This window comes from Stenella coeruleoalba, assembly GCF_951394435.1.
Source record: "Stenella coeruleoalba genome assembly, chromosome: 4".
In the NCBI taxonomy this organism is placed as follows: Eukaryota; Metazoa; Chordata; class Mammalia; order Artiodactyla; family Delphinidae; genus Stenella; species Stenella coeruleoalba.
This window is the reverse complement of record NC_137149.1, coordinates 21,672,125-21,688,661: the sequence shown is the minus strand read 5'-3', so window position 1 is coordinate 21,688,661 and position 16,537 is coordinate 21,672,125. Positions and strand designations below refer to the sequence as shown.

Below are 16,537 nucleotides of genomic sequence, written 5' to 3'. Positions count from 1 at the left end.
AATGGGTGATCTCATCTACTAGTGTTTAACCCACCACGGATATTGCTGACTTCCAAACTGCCATGTTTTGTTGTTGTAACCTTTCCCAAGTGAACTCCTGCCTTGTCTTCTTTGTTCCTTCCGTATTTAGTGAGTTGTACCGTGGGTCAGATACTGTGCTTATCACTGGACAGTGGGAAGGCAATGGAGGGACTAAAATGAGCAGATTTGTAAGAAAAGATAAATCTGCTGGAACCAAGACTGGAGATGCATGGAGACTACCGGGATTTAGTTAGGAGACTAGTGGGAAACCATTCTAGTAACCCAGGTAAGAGACAGCCTGGGTTACAGTGGTGGAATCCCAAATAAAAAGAGCTGCTTAGGAGGTAGATTAGTTAGGAGTTGGCAATGAATCCTGATGTTGGGAGCTAGTGGGGATGCGGGAGATGAAGGGGGAAAGTATGGAGGCTAAGCTTCTGCTTTGTCATTTCTGACATAGGAAAAAAGGGAGAAGATGATTAGAGATGGGGGATGAAGGAGGGGAAGATGGACTAGTTGATTGCTGGATCTATTAATTTTAAGGTGCCTGAGGTACAACCAAATGGGTATAACAGTCTGAACTCGGGTCTGGGCTGGAGAGAGAGATGTGGATCACATCAACATGCTTGGAAATCCAAGCCACAGGAGTGGATGAGGTGCTCCAGGGAGATGGCCCGGGATAAGAGAGGGCCTAGCATAAACGGAATCGATGATCTCCCTCCAAATCCTGCCTGTATTCTATAGTCTCTATTTTGGCAATAGCATTTTCTCATCACTCAGACCGGATAAGCTCAAGTCAACTTCAGTACAGCTACCGCCTTCCTCATTCCCTTCACTTAGAAAAGGAAAAGCTTCTAGAGTATCTGTTATTGTCGTTTATACGAGGAATCCAAGCACATCCAGTATTAGCTTAGTATCAGTTTTATTCTGCTGTTACCCTGTTAGCCTGTATTCCTTTTGAGTTTGTTATCATTAGGGAAAACGACTCTACCAATTACTATTTACTGAGAGCCTATGCCATGTCCAGCACTGTGCTAAGTAGTTTACATTTAATTTTTACAATAGTCCTCTGTAGGACACTTCAGCTCACCACATCAGAATCTTCGGTCCCACCTCATACTGCAGCCATTGATGTAGTGTCCAGCTTCACGCCTGCTCTAACTAACTGCACGAGGAGCCCGTCAGAAGGCGCCTGCCCTGGCCCGCCGAGAATACCTCTCACTTCTGCCCACAGGAGGGCTCTCTGCACTCACACTCACTCAGCCTGGAGCGTGTGGAGTTAAGGCCTCTGGAGGTCCCCTGTGACCAGTGGGGTATGGCAGCCTGCGGAGCTGCCCCTCCCCCTGCAGTCTCTGTCCTTTTGCGAACAGTTCTGGGTCTCATGTCGTAAGACTTCTCAAAAGCGCCTGGTGGGACTGAGCACCAGCTGCCTGCATGGGTGGACAGCTGGATACCTCGTCCTTCTCCTGGCTTTCCCTTCTCTGTTTCCCACTCCCAGGCCTGCATTCCTGCTCCCTGGGATCGCACGCGCTAATAAGCTATATGCACGCCAGCTTTTGTCTCAGGCTGTGCCTCCTGGGTGACCCAGGCTGAGACCTCTAAAACTGGCATTTTAGCATTTGTTTTTTAGATGACCAAAGGTACAGAGAGATTATCTAACTTGTTCAAGGTCAACAGAAAAGGCAGAGCCGGGATTCACATGCATCCTTTTCACTGCATCACACTGGCTTGTGACCCACAGCACTCTGCACACAGTATCCACTCACCAACCCAGTTAGAAGCTGGACTAGAAATGCGATTAGGTGGATATAACACAGACATGTTTAAAACTTCTAACGCACATTACATTTTTAGACAGTGCAGAAAGGACGGTTTCACATTAGAGAAAATTCTTGGCTTGTGAGACAGATGAATGCAAATTATGTGTTTGCCTTTACTTCTAAAAATATGGATTTATGAATCAATGAAAGGGTGACAAATTCCCCAAATTTTCCATTTACAAAGATATTCATGGAAACCAATGCATTCTATATCCTGCTACTTTTTACTCTTTCAAACACAAGGCTTCGTTGCCTCTTTATTTGAGGGTGTGTCACAAGGACCCATTAAACCACTCCTGCTGCTGGGTTATTCCCACACGTCAGTGAGCAGTCATGGGCTAGCACGCCCTCCCTGCATCTCCTCTTGTCCTGCAGTTGTTGGTCCATCTCTGAGAGTGGCGTAAGGATGCCAATGCAGAAATCAAACCAATGTCTCAGGAGTACAGAACCTTAGAAATCAATAGAAAATGAAAGTTCTGTGAGAAAAACACAGCCACCCCAGCACAGTACTCCTTTTCACTGATTCTGACAACGGTCCTTAATCTGGCTTCTCATCCATATATATTGCTCTGGGCTCAAATCTCTTAGCTACTCTTTGTGACCCATGTCAACCCATTTAATTCTTTTTTTTTTGGTTATGTATTTATTTATTTTTAAATTTGGCATTAAAAAAATTTTTTTTTTATTTTTTGGCTGCATTGGGTCTTTGTTGCTGCACACGGGCTTTTCTCTAGTTGCAGTGAGCGGGGGGCTACTCTTTGTTGCTTCTCATTGCAGTGGCTTCTCGTTGCAGAGCACGGGCTTTAGGTGCACGGACGTCAGCAGTTGCAGCATGCGGGCTCAGTAGTTGTGGCTTAGTTGCTCCGCGGCATGTGGCATCTTCCTGGACCAGGGATCGAACCCATGTCCCCTGCATTGGCAGGCGGATTCCCAACCACTGCGCCACCAGGGAAGTCCCAACCCATTTAATTCTTAACTTCACAATTTCTATGCAAATCATCACTATTGCCTTCTATGAGTCAGGGGTTATTTTATGTTCCTATTCTCTGTGATCACAGATATTCAAGTTGATGATTCATTTGACCTTGTGACCCCAGTTCTTGGACCTTCTTGACTCTGCTGATTGCCCTTTTTTCACATCAACAATAGACAGTCCCTTCTTTGTTCCACAGCTCCTAGCTGCTACCAGGCATAGTCTCTTTGCTACTCCCTGTCCCTCCCTGGGGAAAAAAAAGCAAGATCTTCAACTCCCATCTCTCCTTAACAGTATCCCCCTGTGAAAATAGCTAAAACGTGTTGAGCATGTAGTCTGTGCCAGGTACTGTTCCAAGCACTTTACATCTACTTATACTCCTTAATCCTTACAAGAAACCCTGTGAGACAGGCACTGTCATTATTCTACTATACAGAGAAGGAAACATAGAGAGGGAGTTTAAATGACTTGCCCAAGGTCACAAGGTGAGAGGAGTCAGGATTCAAATTTGCACCATAACCATCACAGCTCCTGCGTGGTCGTCTAAGGACCAAATGAGCTCATGTACATAAGTGCTAGAAGGAGTTCCAAATGCCATGGGATAAGACCTATATTAAGTGTTAGCTTCTATTATTATTATTACTATTATTATTAGCGACTAACTGAACTTGCACTTTATTCATATTCAGATCTCTAGTCTCTCAAGCCCTCCGACCTTACCAAGGATGATCTCACTGGCTAAAAAAGACTCTCCTCAGTGTGAACTTCACAAATTGTGATTCCTGTGCTGTCTTTACTGCTCTTTTAAGCCTCTAGGAGCCTGCTGACCCTGTTACCACCGTGCCTATTCACGACCTTAGCTCACTCCTGTTCCTCTGTCACAGAGCAGAGAGGACCATGGTACAGGGCAAGTTCTTCCAGGACAACTATACATGATCTGATTGTCGGTACCAGGAAATTTTTTATTGATTTTGCTGAATCTCTAATCTTGAAAAAAACATTCATTTGGTCATTTTACCTCTTCTAACCTCCATACTATGTATTACTTTCTCCTCATTGCCAAAACTCCTTTCCCCTCCATCCTCCCTCCCAAAGGACACACACATGCATACACACTTCTCAGTTCTTCATTGTTGTCAGTGGCACCATCATTGTTAATTTCTTGGACCCAGAGTCATGATTTTATCCCTTCGTTCCTGCATACAACTAGCTGTTCAATATTTATACAATTTTCTCCTTCAGTCTCTTCCTTTCTCTAGCTAATATGTGATGTTCACATACACCTGGCTTCCCCTACCTAACAGCTTTCTGGCTGGAACTCTGTGGTTCTAATTATTACCCATTTACCTTGTACCTTACTTACAGACTTTTCTTCCTAAACAATGTCTTCATTACCCACTGCAGCAATGGCTCCTTGTCTTTTCACTACGCCGAATATAAAATGCACGGCTTGGTTTTCCAGCTCTCCCTCGGAAGGGTCTTCTAACTTCCACTTGTTCATCCTCTTACTTTCCATCCCTAGTCAGTGAGCCTTCTGACCAGTCAGACTAGCCATCATGTCTGTTCCATGAATATGCCCACTTCACGGTGTTCCTGGAGTACCTTCATGCTCTCCCCTCTCCAAATCCTACACCCTTCAGAGATCCGGCTGCAGTCTCACCTCCTCCATTAACAGTAAGGATGGGCTACACTGATCATCGTCAGTCTCCTCTACTGACCACTTATAGCCCACGTTATCAAACAACACAGGACTTACTAGATACTTTCTGGCATTAATCACCATTGTTTCATGAAACTGCAAATTCCTTGATAACAGAAGCCGAATTTTATACTTTTATAGCTCTCTTTCTGCCTAGCAAAGTACCAGGCCCCAGTAACTGCACATTATCTCTTTGCCTAAAATGTAGGATAATTTCACTATATATATAAAACACCAATCCTGAATCTAACCAAATAAATGCATCTACAAGAGTCCTCTTATATTGACAGCAGGCCTAACGTGGGGAAATTTCTCTACATAAGCAGATGTCTGCGCTTCAGCCATTTTGTTCCTATGACTGCCTGTTTTTAAAAGAATAATTCAACAACTATCTGGAATCACTCTTGCCTCCATCCACCCATGTGGGAGAAGAAAGCACAAGCAGTGAACTCTTCTCTCAAAGATTTCACTGGCGTACTTGAAGCGCTCTTCACAATGGCAATCTTCCTAGGCCAAGAAGGAATCAAAGAATCAGATACTGAATCAAAACACAGTTTCCTAAACAAGGAAAATCTCACTTCAATGTAATTTTCTGAAAAGATGTTCAACAAGCACAAATGACAGAGTTCAGTTTCTAACTTTGCTACCATATGAGGGCTTTTTTGTCTTTTTGATATATTACTTTTACTTTTGTGTCTTACTGCTTTGGTTTTCTCTATAGAGTGTTTGAATATCTGATGAGGTCTGGACACAGTACACCTTTTTAGAAGTTAGTTCTTTATATGGAAATGTTTCTGATACTCTTAGTCTCCAAAGAGTCCCCTGGTTAAGAAAATCCTACTGGAGGTATCACTCGTTTACCACTAGGGAAAGGAAAAAAAGAAACATCCCTGGGAAATTCTTGGTTTCCTTTACTCAAACCACAAGGATGTAGGAAGAAATAAATATCTCTGAAACTCCTTTAATTTTTTTAAAAGTTATTATTACTTAGTGTAAGTCTGCTCTGCGGTGTATGTGAAAGCAAGATTGTGTGGTCTGACTTTTTCCCAGGACTTTTTTTTTTTTTCAAAGAGAGGATGACGTTTCTCCAGATGTTTTTCCGGGTAATTATTTTTAAATAAACAAAGGAAAAAATAGCTTAGTGGCTTTTTTCACTCCAGAGCAGGGCAGTACGGCAATCCACACACTAATAACCCATATCCCAATGATATGGTGTTCAGTGCTGAGGCAGGAAGAGAAGGCAGCACCGCTGGCTCTCATCCTTAGGCTGTGCTTGACTCTGCGCTGTGAATCTTTTCACGTCGTTGTTTCCTTCCATAATTACTCCTGTGTTGATGGGAGGCTCAGGACCACAATCACATGACAAAGCACAGGGTACAAAGGACATGTCACCCAGTCAGTTCTCCAAAACATTAGACTTTAAAGAGGAGACAGCAAGCCTCTGATAGTCAGGCAAGAGCTTGCTATCTTTTCCCATCAAAGGTCAGCAGAGGACACGGTTGCTACATCGCTACAATTCTTTTTACATGAAGTTTTCCGTTTACTGTATTTAGATAAAGGGAATGTGATTAGAGAGCTTTCTGAAATTCCCTCAAGATATCAGACATGTGGAATTTCCTAGAGAGATCTATGCTTTAGTTGAATCACTTGCATACCTTAAAAATGCTCTGTAGTAAGAGATTTCACCATTAAAACGTATGCCTTTCAACTAACTTGCTTCAAGAAAATAAAAATGTCACAGTGGCTCAAAAATCTGATGAAAAGTGATATCACCTTTATTATCTCATTTGTCATTGCAAATGTTACTTAAGCGTGGTTCAGAAGGGAGCCTGAAAAGCTTGTCTGAAGAGTTAGTATCTTACTCGCAACATCAGCCAAAATGCAGGCTTCAGCTCCTAAGATTTATTTAACACTTAGGTATGTACCAGGCATTCTACCTGGTAGTGATGTGTGTTATGTCTTAAAGCTTATATGAACCCTATGAGGTAGGAATGCTGTTATCTCGATTTCACAAGCCAGGAAATGGAGGTGTAGAGAGAGGAGTGTCCTGCCCATGGTCACACAGGAACTCTATGGCAGAGGTAGGATTTGAATCCAAGTCTGACCCCAGAGCCCAAAGTCTCCAACACTGTGTTCCACTGCCTTCGCTAAGACCAAAAGCCTCTTTCTAGGCAGCATTTACTAAGTACTTAGGATAGAGCTAAGCACTTTTCAAATATTATCTTTTATTCCAGGGTGAAATTCTACCTTTTCTGATCTACTCTTAACAGTTTTCCAATGAAGCTCCTAAGCTGGGTGTATATAAACAAAAGCAAAACGCTTGGTAATTATCTAATGAAACAAGATTCTCAACATAAATAGTTTTTGAACTTCAGGCCAGAGATGTTACCAACACAATATTGGACTTGCATTATTTTTTCCATTTCCCTTAAATAAAACCAGAGTATGTTATGGGACTTTGACCAACTGAAATTTTGTACCATCAAATTATGCGGTGGCTTTTACTTTTAAAACTACAATTTAAAAGAAACAATCTCTTCTGTTGCTGGGGTGAATGCCTTACCGCTGTATGTAAGAGTTATTCACACCGCGGTGATCCAAATCGTGGCTTAAGGCAGCAATCAGCAGTGCGAGTATCTCCAGGTCAGTCAGCCTGTTCTGCACGACCGAAGAGCAGAGGAAAGAAAGAGAAAGAACAATTTGGTAAAGCGCATTATACCACCTCTTTCCACCAATCACGTGGTTTTCTCCTTAGTGCTTTACATATGTGCTTTCTAGTCACATAGGACTCACGCTAGAATCCTATTCTGCAGGCAATCAGTCGTACTTTGTTTTCAGAATGGGATTATCATTATCAACCGAAAAAGTTCAAATGCCTCAAATAATCAATAACCTGTCCACCTATAGTCTATATATATATATATATATATATATATATATATATTTCTTTTTAAAGAAGATGTTGGGGGTAGGAGTTTATTAATTAATTAACTTATTTTTGCTGTGTTGGGTCTTCATTTTCTGTGCGAGGGCTTTCTCTAGTTGTGGCAAGCGGGGTCCACTCTCTCCATCGCGGTGCACGGGCCTCTCACTATTGCGGCCTCTCGTTGCGGAGCACAGGCTCCAGACGCGCAGGCTCAGTAGTAGTGGCTCACGGGCCTAGTTGCTCTGTGGCATGTGGGATCTTCCCAGACCAGGGCTCGAACCTGTGTCCCCTGCATTGGCAGGCAGATTCTCAACCACTGTGCCACCAGGGAAGCTCCACCCTATTTCTTATAAATGTTTGCTATGGCAGGAAAGTACTGCTATGGTATCTGATATGGCTTCTTGGACAACAATCACTTTTTTTAGCTCTAGCCAGCTAAAATGTGCACTCTATGAAAGTAGAGACAGAGAATAACATTTTTAGAATTTATTAAATAAAAAAGAGCATGGAAGCTCTGAATTAAAAGCAGTTTTATGATGTATGCCTGGAATCACTGACATAGAATAACTTGTCGATTCCCACTGAAGTTAGAATCTAAGGACAGAGATATGAAAAATTTGGCCCAGAAAAGAACGAATTACTTGAACGTTTTCTGCATTGATCTTCCTGTAAACAGTCTCTGGTCAATGTATATGAAACCAAAACCGTTTCCATGAAATAGTACTTATAAAATTAACAGAGTGCTCCAGAGAAAATGTGACAGAGAACCCTGGACTCATCTATGGAGCCAAGTTCAGGACCTGAGTGGTTTTTGAGGAATTCTACTATGGAGCAGGTTGAATGTGAACATGAGAAATTTGATACTTTTCTTATATTGTAGAGTTTTCTTCTGAAGGAAGCATTTATTTGCCCAAAGGCTATTAAGTTTAACATGAAGCTATTTTAAAGATTTTTAAAAATAGGCCATATATATTATATATGAAAGAAAATTAGAAATTATTTTGCCATACCAGTCTTCCTTAATTAACAAAATGTAATTTATTTTGTAAGTGGCATTAAATATTATTCTCAATCGTCATTAGTGCACATTAAAAAAACACTTGAAAGAATATGCTGTATTCTTGCAGCAAAGCAACAAAATGTCTTAAATATATAAATGGCTCTAAGAAGTACCTGAATTTTGCCTGCTTTTAGTGCGGCAAACATGCACTGAGCTGTATTAAAGGCATGTCTCCAATTATGATAGGCAACATTCTTCCGATAGTTCTTCTTAACACTTAAAATCCACCTGCAAAGAACCTTTAGGAAATAAAGCGTTAAGTAGTAAAAATAACTGCTGACATTTATCACACATTCATTAATCTTCACGCAATGTACAAAGCATTTACATCTAACTCCCGGGACTCTGAGGGAGGCACTACCATTTTGATTATTGTACAGAGGAGGAAAGTGACATTCAGAGACTTGCCCAAGGTCACAGTGCTTATAACCTCAGCAGTCTGACTTCAGAGCCTACCATGCAAACCACCGTGCTAACTAAATTAGATGTGAAATGCAAGGCAGCTCGAAGAAAGGTACTTTTGTCATGGGTAGGGCACAGACTAGCTTTTGAAAAGATATTATGTCCATGTGTCATCAATTAGGAGAGTCCAAGTAGGCAGTCACACGTGCATGAATTCACTCTCAGGGAGCCATGCAAGCAGCCAGTCTCCAGTTCTTCTCATGCTCCCATTCTGTATGTCTGCAAAAGTAATGGTGTGAGGCTCTGGGGATGGCTTGGGGGCAAGGCACACAGCACATGTCCAAGGACAAACTGGAGCTCCAAGTCCCAATCTTTGTCCCTTTTAAACTATGCTTAAATATTCAGGCAGAGTTACTGCTTGGTTACCAAGAAGTAATTAACAAAAAATAATATATGCAACATAAAGCCCTGGCGCGCGTGTGTGTGTGTGTGTGTGTGTGTGTGTGTGTGTTATACACGTATTTTAAAAGATGGGGAAAAAAAGGATAGATTTCAGAAAAATCTCACAAGCTGGGTTTAATTCAACTCCTTAGTGGTGTATTCAGTAAAATCCCCAGGGACTCATGGGCTGTAAGCTTGATAATTTTGTGTTTGTGTTAGCATCAGAGTCTGCCTCTCTTCAATATTGAATGATTTACTATACTTTTGGGGATCTCTAAAAATAAATATGTGCTTCTCCCTACGTGTATCACTGGAGATATTTCAAACACAAAGGGCATTGCCCTGGGGAACAGAAAAAGTACCAGGGAAACGAATGTTGCTTTAACAATATTCAACACAGTTTGATTGGCTGCAAAAGTAGGCCAAAAACAAGGTTTCTTCTTTGTTGGTAGAAATTGTTTATAGAGGATTTGGCAGAAAAATCAATGCTTTCATATCCTCCCTTTTCTTCTCAGGTCTCTTTGTTCCTGTTCTATGACGCAGTTCACAGGGAATTCTGATAAAAAGAACCCAAATGTCCCCTAGCTCTTTCACCCCCGAGTAACCATATTTCCCAGAGGATTTCCGTATGCCTAAGGTTGACGTGCTAACCTGAAGTACACTGCAGCATGACCATTTCTCAACAAAGTCGACCCCGAAGATGATAGATTTATCTAATTAGGAGAATTTTAAGTAAGAGCAATTAATTTTCTTTGATATGCTTAGAAAGAGAAGTGTCATGGAAAATTACTGGCGATTAATTAAAGAGTCAAGGAAAATAAGCAGGAAAACCCAGAAATTTAACCTATGGACATATCTCTTTACTAATCATAAATCTGTAGATACAATTAAATAGGCACTTATGCATATAATGTGAAATAATGACCAAAATGACTTTATGAAACCTAATTCCTGATGGACTACTCTATTCTGCTTCTTTTCATTATCTGGCCACACTGCGTGGCTTGTGGGATCTCAGTTCCCCGAACAGGGATTAAACCCGGGCCATGGCAGTGAAAGCGCTGAGTCCTAACCACTGGACCGCCAGGGAACTCCCTATACTGCTTCTATGGAAATGGGCCTACTGAACTAGGTAACCCAATGGATACCCAACTGTATCTCATTAGTAACTAGATTCAAGTACAGTTTTGGATTCTGTTATCAAATGTTCTTAACAGCGTTTAGGAAAATTATGGTCAGACCTGCTTAATGCTTGGTGGATATGCCTGGCGTGTTCAAATCTGTAGTCCAGTCTTTTGCACAGGACTACTGAGTAATTATGTGCAGTTTGGAAGACCCTAGGGAGCATGCTCAATACACTGAATCAGTCTCCAACATTAGGCTCCCTAAGTCCTGCACGGCATCCTTAAGATGCTATGGGAGAAAGCGAAGAAAGAAAAAACACAGCTTAGCTCCTGCCTTCAAGAATTTCAATCAGTAGTGAGTGAAAGTAACAAAAGCACACATATAAAGGAAATAAATTCACATAAAAATGAGAGCACAAATTTATAAACTGTCAATAGCATTGCAAGTGGCATGAAGTCAATCCTAGGGTTCTCCCAGAAACAGAGGTTTTTAAGTCAGGCTCTGAGGAAGAGTATGTTGTGGCACAACATACTTGGAGCAGACTTGGAAGTGGAGCCATCCTGTCCATTCAGGGGAGGAACGACACGTAAAAGACAGAAGGTCAAGGAAAACAAGTACAGCACACGCAGATTTGTTGGAGTAGGGTTGAAGAATCTGCTTCAGAGATCAGCAAGAATTATAGGAGAGTAACTCAAGATTTGGAAGCCAAGCAGAGACAGGAAGATCGGACATAACTTTCAGTAGGAAATATTCTTTGTCGGGGCACTTCATGGTGCTTAACATCCTCTCTAGCAGTCACATTTTAATTTTATCATCCTAAAATTATATCTGAAATGTACAGTGACAATAATATCTCAAATAAACAAAACCAGAAGAGTCACTAAGGCAGGAAGGCCAACCAGAATAATAGCAATGTTCGTGTTGATGTTGGCCGGAATTAGAATAGGAGTTATTCAAACAGAAAATGAGAGTAGATGAATGAGACATCGAGGAGAAATATCTGCCTAATGGATAAACATTCAAGGAAAGGTAAAAATAAAAGACTGTAAAAGAAATTCTCAGTGACTATCTCCATACCCAACACTCAAATGCTATCTAAAAGCTTATGTTTTTAAGAAATAAATAAATCAACTTATATAAGAATTTCATAAATAGGTACAAGGATCATATTCCTGTTCTGTCCAGGCCCTTTCAACAGAATCAGCACTAGTGTAAAGTATGGGCGATCTCAGGAATGGAAAGGGATTTGAGCCGCTATCTAGGTTTAGAAGTTCCGTGACTAGCAAGAAGCAGAACTGAGATTTGCGTTTAGAACTTCTGGCTCTAAATGAGATCTTCATTCCATTAATAGAAGAGGCGTTTTAAAATGAGCCCTATAACCTACCACAGAGAAATCTGATAGGGAAATATAACCATGGTCAAATTTGGTCTAAGGAAGGGATAACTGACATGTACTCTACACCTGTGTGTTAATCGAAATATACAAGGGTGCACACATACACATGCATGCAAATAGACAATCTCACAGATGCATGTGTAATTCTCACAGGACTCCCGCTGGGGAGGTCGTACCACTATTCCCAATGAACAGATTACAAAACTGAGAATGTGAGAGATTAACTGCCCAAGGAAGTCAGAGGTAATCACTAGTCGAGCTATGACTCAAAATCCGTGAACTGTCTCCTCCACCATGCTATGTCAATTTCTTCATTTGTAAAACAGGGACAATAACAACCAAAGAACCTTTCTTGAGAGCTTCTTAAAATAATTAAATGATATGATCTCTTAATCAACACGCTCTTATAGGAGTGAAGTATTACTAGAGAAGAGTCTACAGACAGTTGGTCTTTGTTTTCACCCAAGAGTAATATAAACCGGTTAAATTAAAGAAAGAGCTAGATTCGGGCCCCCAGTAATACCAGAAATGACACTGTATTAACCTTAGCTATATTAGCCCTCAGTTTTCATGCCTCAGTGAGGCTTTGAGAGCAGGGACGAATCATCACTGAAATGTGTACCTAGCACAGTACAGGATACACTGCTTACTGTTAATAAATATTCATTTTATGAATGAATGGATTGCTGGATAGTGGAGGCCTTCAAGGTATTTACATTTCCAGATAGGAAATCTGTACGAGGAGACTAGACATTCAACTGACTGGAAAAAAAGTAGTTTTAAAGGCAAATTACTGATTTTTTTTTTTCATATTGGCCTTTCTATTCTCCCTTATTCTTTGATGAGATACACGTAGCCATTATGAAACAGAATAGAATTCCCTGATATCTCCCAACTGGTATTAGAAGGTATTGATTTCAGTCTTGCTATTTTCTGAGAGGCGAATAAGGTAATCGACGGGGGTTAAAATCAGTTTTCATCTTCACTCCATATGGGTGACCCTGTTTGAACCAAGAGCTTGGCTTCACATCAACCTCTTCACTCCCTCACTTCCAAAGGAGTTCACTCTGTTTTGGTCCTTCTTTCTACTGTGTTATCGTAACCTCCACAATCAGATCACGTTACTTCCCTACTTAAAATTCCTCAGTGACTCACCATTGTTTTCAGGATAAAATCCAAATTCCTCTGAATAGTGTACAAGGTTCTACAGAATCTGCTTCTTGGTTGCTTTTCTCAGCCCCTCTCCAGTGCTCCATGCCTCCAACCCCGCTTTCTGTCATCCTGCCTTTGCACACGCTGCTCTCACTGTTGGGAATATTCTCCCCTATTCTTCAACCTGGTGCTTGATACATGTGGGAACCCAATACATGTCTTTTTAATGGTTGATAACTTTTCTTTAAACACGCTGGGTATGCATTAGGTGACAGTATATGAATCTCTGAAACTTAAAAATCCTTATTCCATACTAGTGTCCAAAACTAATTCTCTCCCTTACACACACACACACACACACACACACACACACACACACGCTTTCCAGAGGACACCACTGCATTCCTACCTCATGTTTCATCTGGAAGTTCTGCACAAGGTTGAGGTCAGTGAACATTCGGATTGTGCACAGTGCCGTTTCCAGGTCAGACAGCTCAAAGTCACTGAAGCTGAAGTCGGTGATTTTAAGTGTCTGGGCAGATGGTACCATGGCAGCCTTAGGTAAGGGGAGAAGAAGAAAGTGAGATAAAGCTGTTAAAGCAGCAGTGATTCACAAAGTTTTCTTGCTTTGCTATGGGGAAATAGCACACTGTGTTTATTTTTTTTCCTTTTAATGTCATATACTAGAAATCTTTTAATGTAGAAGTTACTCCATTTTTTTTTTTTTTAAACTGAGCCACATGTGGGTAACTAATATGGTTCCAGGTAGGCCAGGTGGAGGAGAGAGGGTAACTGTACCTAGAACAGCAGGCAGAACTAAGGACTCCAGTGATCCTGCCCCTTTATACCTCCTCAGTGTTATTCGTTCAACAGATACTTATTGAGTAATTATGGGCCCCGTCCCAGAGGATAAGTGGTGAGCAGGATAATGATAATGTTCTAAGCATTTTACATTTAATCCTCAAGACAACCTTATGAAATCGATCCTCTAGCTCCATTGTTCAAGTACAGAAACGTGAGCGTGGATGAACACTTCCTTACCCATGGTAGCACAGCCAGGTAAGGACTGGAGCCTGGCTTCCAGTGCAGACAGATTATGCTGCTCTCAGATTTGACACAATCTCTAATCTAGAGACTAACAGAACCTACTTTACTCAAGCCTGACCACAAGAATCACCTAGGGTGCCTATTAAAAATAGAATTAGTGGGCTTCCCTGGTGGCGCAGTGGTTGAGAGTCCGCCTGCCGATGCAGGGGACACGGGTTCGTGCCCCGGTCCGGGAGGATCCCACATGCCACGGAGCGGCTGCGCCCGTGAGCCATGGCCGCTGAGCCTGCACATCCGGAGCCTGTGCTCCGCAACGGGAGAGGCCACGACAGTGAGAGCCCCGCATACCGCAAAAAAAAAAAAAAAAAAAAATAGAATTAGTGATTCTGATTCAGTAGGTCTGGGATGGGTTAAGAAACTGGTGTTTTGGAGGGGGATCTGTGTTTTAATTAACATCCTCAGTTTTGATTTGTTAGTCATTTAATTGTAGTAAAACACTTGCAATTTCTTCAAATACACCTTGCTCTTTTTTTTTTTTTAAATCAATGTTCCTTTTACCTCCTGCTTCTCCTATTTTCTTTAACTAAAGAACTTAAGACACAGTTCCCATCCAAAGAAGAGTTAAATGCCCTTCAGAGCTAATCCCACCTTGGGAATACCTGTTTAATTACACGAAGTTCACTATAATGTAATTTCTTGTTTATCTGTCTCCTAAATACACTGCGACTGACAGGTGGGGCTGTACCTTACACATCTTTGTATCCATTGTGTCTACTGATGGATACAGTTTTGATATTTGTTAATATGAATATTTATTAAATGAATGGAAGGGGGAAAATCTTATTCCCTTCACTTAATTTGAGTTATAAGTTCTGGTTTTAAGGTCCCAAAACTTCTTAGGAGAGTGGAGCCCATTAACTTGAGTTAGAAAACTAGCAGACCTGGCAAATGCATTCCAATTCGTTTGGTTTGGTACTGAGTATTTTTTAAAAACCACCGAATTTGTTATACTATTTAAAAATTGGGAGAGTTTTAACAATAAAACAGGATTTCTGGCGTCTCCTGGAAAATCCGGCCACGTTGAGCCCCAATTCCCATGAAGCAATGCTGGCCACAGCCGAGGCCCCCCGGCTCCCTCATACTGAGCAAAGCTGTCAGGCTTCTCTCCTAGATTTCCTGCCGCGCCCCTGCCGGCATGAGAACTTGTAAGAACCCCACTTCTCCATCCCCTTGACTATTCACTCTGCCAGCACTGTAACTGCCTTAGCCAGATGTGGCTGAGATTGACGTGATGAAAAGAGGCTTTAACTTGGTGTGGGGCAGAGGGAAGAAAACCAGGTTCTTTCCAATGTTTTTTCCTTGATTCCCTCCAAACCCCTTAAATTTCTTCTGAGAATCTGGTATATCACTTCTCTGCCTTCCCTCCATCTTTTATGAAGTAAAAAGGTCAAAACTACTAAAACTTTATGGAGCAATCTAGAACTTTCCCTACCAGCCTGAGGGCGCGCGCACATTCTCTGCTCATCGGGACCCTCGTGTTTTACTTACATATACCAGACCTGATTAAACTTTAAAAGAATGTCACCCTCTTCATACTCCAAACCAAGACTCTTTTGCCCAAGCCCAAAATTCACGAGGAAATACGCCTTCTGTTCAGTCAATTCGACAGGCTAATGCGTGGGCTGAACTAGGGGAAGAAAGGAGGGCTGAAAATGCACCGAGAAAGGGTAGCGCTGTTTACACCAGCCTCCAACATCGAGACGGAGCAGACAGCTTGAGGGGACCGGGGAAGTGTGGAGGTGGGAGTAGGCCCACCTTTTAACTCAGAGCAGATGACAGCTGCTTCCCTTAAACATTGCACAAGAGAACAGATGTTTGTTCCTTAGGGCATCATTATTCTTAGAGCAGGAAGTTTTCCCTCTTTCCTTCCACAACGGATATTCTAAACACAACGTGATGAAGACGGCCAACATGGCTTGTGCCTCGCCCCATTATACACTCTAACTCCCGACCGCTCTCTCCTGAGAGCAAAGACGCTTCTCTTCTGCTTGTTCAGCCACGTCACACCACGACTCAACCTTTCTAAGCTGACCTGGGGGGATGTGCAGACATTTTCCTTCAGAACCTTGTGGTCAGTGATAGAGAGGTTCGGAATTCTTGGGATCGATTGCTAATAAGCCATGAGAAAGTCACACATCATTTAAAGCTCTCGTAAACTGCTTCTCTGACCATCACAAGAGAATTCAACTTTCTGTCTGCCCTGAAAGGGCTTGGGATAAAGGGGATTTTAAGTAAAACATATTGCCTGTCATTCTAACTTACCATTTTATAAAACGAAATAGTCTACATCTTACTAATAGCAGGGAAAAAATATGTGGTATTTCTGGGAGAGGTTATGTATATACAGTTCTGGATTTTTATAGCTTCCTTCACTGACCGTTTGATTTGTTAGAATTTGCAAAGTGAGACTTCTGACTT

At 41.7% G+C, this 16,537-nt stretch overlaps 1 protein-coding gene across 6 annotated transcripts in view; it reads right to left on the bottom strand.

Annotated features, from left to right (window-relative positions):
• The window catches only part of PDE5A (phosphodiesterase 5A), a 188,032-nt gene that overhangs the window by 22,311 nt on the left and 149,184 nt on the right, over positions 1–16,537 (bottom strand). For all 6 annotated transcript variants that reach the window (XR_013828122.1, XM_079919930.1, XM_079919927.1 and 3 more), the window contains exons 12-14: positions 13,422–13,568; positions 8,610–8,735; positions 7,074–7,168 (exon numbers count right to left, since the gene is read on the bottom strand). Coding sequence is in view for 5 of the 6 variants with exons in the window: in XM_079919930.1 (XP_079776056.1) it covers positions 7,074–7,168; positions 8,610–8,735; positions 13,422–13,568 (368 nt within the window). In the remaining variant the exon portion in view is untranslated. The remainder of the gene's footprint in view (positions 1–7,073; positions 7,169–8,609; positions 8,736–13,421; positions 13,569–16,537) is intronic.